Source organism: Nannobrachium achirus (assembly GCF_963921795.1).
Source record: "Nannobrachium achirus genome assembly, chromosome: 6".
Lineage (NCBI taxonomy): Eukaryota > Metazoa > Chordata > Actinopteri > Myctophiformes > Myctophidae > Nannobrachium > Nannobrachium achirus.
The window spans coordinates 29652681-29662647 of NC_137815.1; the positions used below are offsets into that span (position 1 = coordinate 29652681).

The window sequence follows — 9967 nt, forward strand, 5'->3', positions numbered from 1 at the left end:
TTAGTCGCTCCTCAGTCATGATGATGAGACATCCGCCTATCTAAAGTCCATCTGGGGACTTCTAAATGCAAAAGGTCACAGGTGCTTTGCTACAGTCGAACAATAGTGAGAATGTTCGCTAACGACTAACCTATAGCTACACTCTCTGCTTCATGGAAACCATTCCTGTCATGAGTGTCATCATCACCCCCATGCAGTAAGTACCAACCTGGTTTTGCAATGCACTGCAATGCATTGTCCTCAGTCTCTATTGAGAAAATTGTTAAGTCTTTGTTATGATAATAATGTAATTTCCTTGCTCTCTTTCCTGCATTTCTCTCTCACTGTTGCCATTGCAACATATAGCAGAAAGGCTGAAAATAATCTTAAAATAAATACATAAATTGTCTGTGTCACAATAATACTGTACCACATCCGCATCCAAGGACTCACATCTGGCCAACCCCCATTCAATTATCTCCCTCCAGATAAAAGACTGCCGTATTAAGAAGACCACAGACCAGAGATGAGTTGTGAACATAAATGGCTGTGAAAAAGCATTTCATCAAGTCTGTTTATTACATTTCTTCATTTATTTCTTTTTTTAATAAATGTTAATTTACTGTAGTCCTGTCCTTGCTAGACCTGTTCTTCGTTACTCTCTTTACTTCCTGCTGTGGCTATCAGGAAGTAGAGCTGCAGCACAGTCTGTAGCTGATGATCGATACACACACAGGGCTCTATTATGATCCAGGTCTTATGCCTTATGCCTTAACTTATTTGCCTTTTTTACTATATAGACATATTTTTTTAAATATTTCAAATAGCTGATCTGCAAGCTCACAACGTGCAGATGTAGATCAGCATTTGAAGTATTTAAAAATGTTTTTCAAAATAGTAAAAAAAAAAGGCAAAGAAGTTAAGGCATAAGGCATAAGACCTGGATCATAATAGAGCCCTTGATACAGCCCTGGGTAGACAACCCGGCCTGGCGGAGATCTGCGCTCCAAGGAGTGCATCTCTCTAGTTCAAATGTGAAGCTGTGAGTTTATTGACACTGGAAATGTCTACTGACACTGACTGTGTGAGTCAACTGCCTTCACGCACTCACTTTCTATTGGTGATTAAGCAATCTCCATTGTCCCTATGTCATGTATTAAGTGCTATGCACCCACATGCTTTAGTTAAGTGTTTAATTACCAGGCTGGTCTCACCTGTTTCCAGCCCTATAACGAGAGACTGTTGTTATAATTCATTTAAGCCCACTACTGTACCTCCTCCCTGGGAGGATGAAGCATCTCCGACCGCCCTGCTACTCTTGTTCAACATGCACCCCTCCACTGACAGGCACAACCACCAGGGGTGGAGTAGCCTGGTTCCAGACCATAGACCCCACCCACTCTCAGAGTGGATTGTTTCTGAAATCAGGCTAAGGGTGGAGAGCAACTGTAAAAGTACATGTACAACAGTACACATTGTATGTATTTTTACTTTAGGCCTACTGGAGTATTTCCAATTTGCGGCACTTTTACTTCAACTTTAGTTAGGCTACTACTTTGTAGATAAGGTTCCCTGTCCTTTGAGCTCCTCCTCAGTGTCCCCCACACCAAACCAGTTGTTTTTCAGGTCATCTTTGCTCCCTCTAGGTCTAGGAGGACAGATTTCCCAAATCTGGGGGCGGCTGTTAAAAAGACACAGCATCCAGGTTTGTTGATATTGGGTTGCCATGGTTTCCCATCAGATGCCGACCAGAGTACTTAGAGGCAAGTCTGATTCACTTGTTTTGTTGCCCAAATATGGAGATACTGACATATATCACTGACGTCATAGACTGGCCTTCAAGCACTTGATCTTTTGCCATATATGGAGATGACTACCAAATAAGGGAATGGCTGACATCATAGGACTGATGTCATAGAACACACACAGTCTTAAAAAGAGTTGGGTGATGAAAAGTACGAAATATGTTGATTTAGCCAGCTGTGTTCAGCTTGTAGGTTCTAAACTCGTGATTGCTCACGGCACCGCACATACATTCAAGATGGAACTTGTGTGTTTCATGCTGGGCATCTCCTTCACAGCATGGTTCACCATTCTACTTGTCTGCATCATCGTCCCAGCCATCTTAGGGGTCTCCTTCGGTTTCAGACGCCTCTACATGAGATCGCTGTTGAGGATCTTCGAGTGGGCGATGCCTCGGCAAGGCCAGGGAGTGGTGCAGGAGAAGAACCACCTGTACAAGCCCTACTCCAACACTATCGCCACCCGGGAGCCCGCCTCCTTGGAGGAGGAGATCAAGGAGATCCGGCGCAGCAGCAGCAGTGACCGGGACCGAGACCTGGACCTGGACTCGGTGTCCGAGTTCGAGATGTCCGACATCTTCTACTTCGCCCGGCGAGGCATGGAGAGCATCGTGGACGACGAAGTGACCAAGTGCTTCTACGCCGAGGAGCTGGAGTCGTGGAACCTGCTGACGCGCAGCAACAACTACGTGCACAACGTACCGCTGAGGCTCCGGCTGCTGTGGGGGCTGGGCGTGATAATCCGCTACGGCTTCCTGCTGCCCCTCCGGGTCACGCTGGCCTTCGCCGGGATAGGCCAGCTCGTGCTGTTCACCGCCCTCATAGGGCTCCTGCCAAACGGCCCGTGGAAGAACCTCCTGAGCGAGAAGGTCCACTTGATGTGCTGCAGAATATGCGTTCGAGCTTTAACCGCCATCATCACCTTCCACAACACTGAGAACATGCCCAAGAATGGTGGAATCTGCGTGGCCAACCACACGTCTCCCATCGACGTCATAATCCTGGCCAGCGACCGGTGCTACGCCATGGTCGGCCAGATCCAAGGCGGGCTGATGGGGATCATGCAGAGGTCCATGGTCAAGGCCTGTCCGCACATTTGGTTCGAACGCTCGGAGGCCAAAGATCGCCACCTGGTTGCCAAAAGACTGAGCGAACACGTGGAAGATAAAGCAAAACTGCCCATTCTCATTTTCCCGGAAGGCACCTGCATCAACAACACGTCGGTTATGATGTTCAAAAAGGGGAGCTTCGAGATCAGCACCACCCTCTACCCCGTGGCCATCAAGTACGACCCGCGCTTCGGAGACGCTTTCTGGAACAGCAGCAAGTTCGGCATGGTCAGCTACCTGCTGCGCATGATGAGCAGCTGGGCCATCGTCTGCAGCGTGTGGTACCTCCCTCCCATGCACAAGGAGGAAGGAGAGGACGCGGTGCAGTTTTCCAACCGCGTGAAGGCCGCCATAGCCAGGCAAGGAGGACTGGTTGACCTCCTGTGGGACGGGGGTCTGAAGCGAGCGAAGGTGAAGCACACGTTCAAGGAAGAACAGCAGAAGCTCTACAGTCAGATACTGGTGGGAACCCAAGAGGACAGTAGAGCTGATGGAAACGGGTCTGACGACTGACTGGTGCTCGCTAAAAGAGAGAAGGGGGCTTTAATAGAGGCGGTCAAAGCTCTTTTCCTTCCCCGCTGCATTTTGTGCACTGGACTGCTGTCCTCTTTTGGCTTTCTCGGTCACCGCGTCATGACTCAATTTGCCTCAGTCTAGCATGTTGTCACAGATTGTTCCGAGTCCTCTTTGATGTAATGGTTCTAAAGGGGCCTGGTTTGTGTTCAAATGAAGCTAAGGTGGCATGTCGTCTTCCTCAGAGACACTCTTGTATTTTATCCCTAATCATTCTTTGCTGAACTGTTCAGCAGACCAACACAAGAGAGCAATCATTTTTATTACATTTTTTTTATAGAATTATAGAATTTTTAGCCAAATGTTTAAACAAATGCAGATTCACAGGTCATTATAGAAAGACACTCCTTCCTACAGTAATCATGTGTATCTTGGGATCCACTTGAGAACGGTGAAATCAGTTGGTAGTGACATTATCGTTGCCGTCGGGCAGAAACCTTGTATCTCCATATTTCAAATTTGTTGAAATGTTTTTTCATCATCATAAAATCATTCCCTACTTCATCAAACAAGAGTGTCGCACAAAAGTAGTGAAAATAGCAGACCTACGAACCCACAATCTGCCATGATGTGACGAGTTGTGAGCTTGTAGATTGGCTATTCTCAATACTTTTTAATATATTTAAAATAAAATTAAAATTAAAATCTCAAAGTGTGAAATGAGCAGTGCAAACACAATACACGTGCATATCTCCTTATATGGGCTGTTCTGTTCGTGACGTCGGCTACTTTATGTGTATTAGCACGGATCTCCATACATGGAGCTCTGTGCTAATACACACAAAGCAAACAGTATAGGAGCGGTTTGCACTGCTCATAAATGGAATGGCTTTGGACATATCTACGATATCTAGGATATGGGCAAGGTTTCAGCCTGATCCGAGCCCTTTTGACTTCAATTATTAATCTGATGATTGATCATATATATATATATATATATATATATATATATATATATATATATATATATATATATATATATATTAAACGACTCAATGGCTGTCCGTCAAGAGGAGTAGGTGAGGAGAGGAGATTTAGAAGATATTTATAGAATCGGGTCAAGACTTGCACACATTTTCACAATTTTCAAAAATAGCAGCTCTACAAGCTCACTCGGTGTCGCGCTATGAGCTTGTGTATCTGCTATCTTTCAATAGCTAAAGCATAAGATAATGGTTAAAGTAATAATAGGCCTACGTAATAATGCATTCCAGGTCAAAAGACAAAGCCAGACGTAGGAGCGTTTAGCACCGCTCAAAAACAATCACAGGGCACACCCATTATCAAATGTCGTCAACCAATCATCAAGGACCATGATACACGAAAGAAGACCATCATATTATGACCCAACATCACTCCAATTAAAAACAAAACTTACTTACAGTACTGGACCCAGTAGGCTACTAATAACCACAAAGAGAGAGAGAGATTAGTAGTGGGTCCACTAATTGCACTAATTGTCATCTCCTTTTCTTGTTACATAATTATGGCCTATTTTGGCCGTATAAAATGCAAAGATAATGGATTCATATTCCAGAACTATAAAATTACATATTAGCATAGAATTACAAAATTTGTAGTAATTTTATACAAAAATCAAACCTCGGTTCGAAGTGAAGCGGTGAACTTTTATTCTATGTGTTCTAGAGCTATGAACTCTGTGTTCTAGATCTATCTTTATCTGGAGGGCCGAATTGTCATGTGAAGCTTGACCAATCCTCAATTCTGGACGCACGGGACACACATATTTTTCAAAAATGAATTGTCACGTGAAGCTTCAAAGTATGGTCTCATTGGACATTTTTAATCATCCAATCATCAGACCGGGACAGACGGGACACACATATTCTGGATGTACGGGACAGATAAAACCTGTTCATTCTGGACTGGAATGACCATATATGGACATGTACGGGACACACAAAGCCACTCCTTGGAAGCGGCTTTCACCGCTTCCAAGGGGGGATAGTATTGCTGTATGGGTTTGTGGCCTTCCTCAATTTTAACACGTCTCACATTCACAAAGTAGACTGCACTCCGTTGAGGTGCCAACTTGCGCCTTGTGCACTCATCACGTCACTTTCCGCAGAAAACGACAAGTGTGATCAGCAGAGCGTGCAAGTAGGGTGACGGTAGCTGTATGGGTATGGATGTTTGCAAGTTGGCACTCTGTTGAGGTGCCAACTTGCGCCTTGTTAATTATATCAGGACGCACTTGTCGGTGGTGACGTCACCGAGACTGCTGCTCCCTCATTGGCTAAAGGGACAGCCAGTTTGTACTGTCAGCCACATACATACAGACAGCACTCATCACCCTACTTGCACGATCTGCTGGCCTGTGTCATTCGTCATCTATGATGTCAGTTGTCAATGACGTAGCTATGATGTATGACTCAAACCCTGGGTAAGGTTTCAGCGCGATCAATCCCTGCCCCATTGACTTCCATTATAAAATCATTGACGCCGATTATAAAATGAAAGTAAAATATTTCAAAGAAAGTGTAGCTGCTTGTAGCCCTCCAATCAGCGAAGAGTCTAAGGACTTGTCATTATGTCGTCATGGCCTGTTTATAAGGAGCAAACTCGCGGCGGTTTGGGTTGAAATCGAGTTGTTGCAGACTTTTGTACCAAGCCAACATCAAGGAAACCCCCCCTAAACGCTACGTACATGTCCAACCAATCAAAGCTGCTACTTTCCAAACAACTCGGCGAGCTAACCAAGAACCCCGTGGAGGGCTTCTCTGCCGGCCTCATCGACGATGACATCTACAACTGGGAGGTGGTCATCATCGGCCCCAAGGACACGCTGTACGAGGGCGGCTTCTTCAGGGCGCACCTGATCTTCCCCCAGGACTACCCCAACAAGCCGCCCAGGATGAGGTTCATCACGGAGATCTGGCACCCCAACGTGAGCAAGGACGGCAACGTGTGCATCTCCATCCTGCACGAGCCCGGCGAGGACCAGTACGGCTACGAGAGGCCCGAGGAGCGCTGGCTGCCCGTCCACACGGTGGAGACCATCATGATCAGCGTCATCTCCATGCTGGCCGACCCCAACGGAGACTCTCCCGCCAATGTGGACGCGGCCAAAGACTGGAGGAACGACCCCCTGGGGGAGTTCAAGAAGAAGGTTTCTCGCTGCGTACGGAAGAGTCAGGAGTCGTTTGACTAGGGTTTTTCTCTTCAAACCACCCGCGAACCCTAACATACCTATTCTGGGCAATGTCATGGAAGGTGAACATCCGGCGAGAATAGACAAATATTTGACGAACATTCAGCGACAAAAGGGGATCTACAAGCTAACAGTGTGTCACCTTTGTGATACACTGTGAGTTTGTGGAGGGGTTGTTTTCCGCTTATTTGATGAACAGAAGTACGGTATATAGGGTTTTTGGGGAAGTATATAATTTATGAATTGACAGGGGACTTTAGTAGTGTTTACGCTGAAATCCCAACAAGTTGAAGAATAAGACGGGAAAGGACTCGGTTGCCTATACACTAGCAGGACTGCTATACGTACACGGGCAACCAGAAAACATCATAACTCGAGGCAGTTTCAGGTTTCATGTTTTACAGCAGAAAACATCAAATGCCAGCCAGCGCTGTTCTTGAACTCAACCCGATCGATTTGTTACGAGAATTAGATGCAGTATTCAGGTCATAAACATGGCTGCGACTGCTGTCGACGTGGCTATGGGTGCTGTTTGAACGGAAATTTCAGCATTACTTTGGCTCCAAGTCATCTTTAAAGATGGATAATTCTGAAAATTCAGATTATTTGCCTTTTATTTCTATGGGCTTTCAGTCTGTCAAGAACACCACCAACCATGATTACCCTATTTTTATTCAGACATTCTCAATATGGGACTCCTGTTAGGACCACAGCTTTTTTTGAGTTATCCTTTTAGCCCAAGTGTTACGTGCCATTTGAAGTCTCAAATCTGACCTGAGTATACTCAACATATTGATTTATGAGACATTTTACTGTAGAGATCAATCAAGTCATGGGCCCTTTTTTATACCACACATTTTGTATCTTTTTTTTAGTAAATGTTATAATGGAAATGAAGTGAATGAATCGTCACCCAAACTTGGAGTCATACGTCATACATAATTATGTCATAAACATGTCATAGAAGACTGATGTCACATGCTGGCCACATGAAGTCCAAGATCCACATGGGATATCATTAGACCATGTTTTGTTTTTATTAACTTGTTCATGGCATGTCATACTGAATTTCTGACCCGAGTCAATAGGTTACTGGCCTATGCTTGCTATATCTCTACCTGCCAGTTTATTCTCCATACACTCCATGCATGGAGATAACTAACATCATGGACAGAACGGCCCATTCAAGGAGATATGCACGTATGTCTTGTTTAATACAGGTGCGATTTTAAATGACACGCGGGTGTGACATGCAAGGTGGGTCCGCCTCCTTGTCGTGAAGACTTTACCACGGTTATTTTTCAATTTTTTTAAGCATTCGTTTTAATTTAGTTTTTTATTACCCATTTTTGTGTGTTTTTGAGCGGTGGTAAACCGCTCCTAAGAGTGGCTGTGCGTGTGTCTGTAGCCACTTTTCCTCAGCGTTTTGCCATAGCAATGTGTTTTCCTCAGCGTTTTGCCATAGCAATATGTGTGTGTGTGTGTAGCCATAGTACATCATATTACATCACCAATTATCTGTAGCCACTATCTGTAGCCACTTTTCCTCAGCGTTTTGCCATAGCAATGTGTTTTCCACAGCGTTTTGCCATAGCAATATGTGTGTGTGAAGCCATATTACATCATATTACATCACCAATTATCTGTAGCCACTATCTGTAGCCACTTTTCCTCAACGTTTTGCCATAGCAATGTGTTTTGCCATAGCAATGTGCGTGTGTGTAGCCATATTACATCACCAATTACATCCTAGACCTATCTGTAGCCACTTTTCCTCAGCGCTTTGCCATAGCAATGTGTTTTGCCATAGCAATGTGCGTGTGTGTAGCCTGTATTACATCACCAATTACCAATTGAAGACGTTATGCAAGCACGACCACCGCTCACTTCACATTGGGTGTGATTTTTATTGTAATATGGGATATTGTCATACATACAAAAAGGTCCTAAAAAGTATTGTATGTAATAAAACTAGACCAGGTCAACCTGGTTGTGCCAGACCCCCTGTCTGTCATCATCATTTATGACATCATGCCTTTTGTAGGTATGTCATCATCATGTCATCATCATATATACCCTTTATATAGAAAAGGGACAGACCGACATTTGCTTATGTAGGCCTACCCATGTCATGGGTCTGGCAAACATAACAAACCACCATTCCTCCAAAACCCTTTATTACTTGTGCCAACAGAGCGCGCAAGTACTACTTTTTCCGGCTGTCTGTTTCCGGCCGACAGTACAAAGGCAGGGCACTCTGCTGGCGCACAAGTAGGCCATATATGGCCACGAGTGCACGAGGCAGAAGTTGGCACCTCGAAAGAGTGCAGTCTAGTTCATAAATTGAAACTATAGCACAGCTATGGTCACTCAGATGGAGCAGGGAAAAGCACCTTTCCAATGCCACAGAGTCTTTGAATCCACTGCGGTGAATCCAGCTTGGCCGAGCGTCTATACAAACATAACTGGTTGTGTTCTGAGAGGATGATAGCCGTTATCAGGCAGGAAGATCTTTGCTGCACTAATGACTAGTGAACAGAGGCTGACACGTGATCAGCATAATCTCATCGCCAATTATGTTTGTATCTAGATGCTCAGCCAAGCTTGATTCACCGCAGTGGATTCAAAGACTACGCAGTATTGGAAAGGTGCTTTGCCCCTGTGCCATCTGCCATCTGAGTGAAGTTTCAACAAAAATTAATAATGAGAATAGAAATATTGATGATGCTTCCTCTATGCTTTTGGGAAGGCCTGCAAAAGGGCCCCAATGTAACAAGCGGCAAGCCATTGTGCTTTCTTGGGTTTAAATCCTATTAGACTGTGTATCTGAACTGTACTGTCCTGCTTTTCCTATGCAAACTGATAAAGTATTCAATCAATCAAACAAACACACAAGGCTACTGTAGGCCTACTCACTATTCCTTTGGGCTGTGGTTGCCAGTGGTGGAATAAGTAACAAGTAAAAGTCTGATATTCAAAATGTATTAAGTACACAAATTTTGTGTCAAAGTATAAAAGTATTGGCATCAAAATATAGGCTACTTAATGTAGCCTAAAAGTAAAACGGGATAATACATTCCTACTTATATTGAGCCCAAATAACTATCCAACTGCCTAATAATTACAATTAGGCAATTAGGCAGAATGTTTGTTTAGACTTACTGTTTTCTTTTTTCTTTTTCTTTACATATCTACTGCATAGTACTGTGTTCTATTTGTCTGTCATTCAATGTTATATGAGATACTTCAATGGTTTCCAGTGGAAATAAGCTTAGTCTTTTCATGGATCTCCTTTTAGTAGACCTTGTACCAGTGAACTGTACCGTCATGAA

General features: G+C 44.2%; 2 protein-coding genes across 2 annotated transcripts; both read left to right on the forward strand.

Moving 5' to 3' along the window:
• Window positions 1-2020: 2020 nt before the first annotated feature.
• Window positions 2021-3403, forward strand: LOC308286989 (glycerol-3-phosphate acyltransferase 4-like; the record flags this gene model as incomplete). Its single annotated transcript, XM_080728110.1, has 1 exon — window positions 2021-3403. One exon carries the CDS (start codon window positions 2021-2023, stop codon window positions 3401-3403), a length of 1383 nt encoding a protein of 460 aa, XP_080584236.1.
• A 2728-nt stretch (window positions 3404-6131) lies between these two features.
• On the forward strand, window positions 6132-6635 carry LOC308286697 (ubiquitin-conjugating enzyme E2 G1-like; the record flags this gene model as incomplete). Its single annotated transcript, XM_080727793.1, has 1 exon — window positions 6132-6635. One exon carries the CDS (start codon window positions 6132-6134, stop codon window positions 6633-6635), a length of 504 nt encoding a protein of 167 aa, XP_080583919.1.
• Between the last annotated feature and the right edge of the window lie 3332 nt (window positions 6636-9967).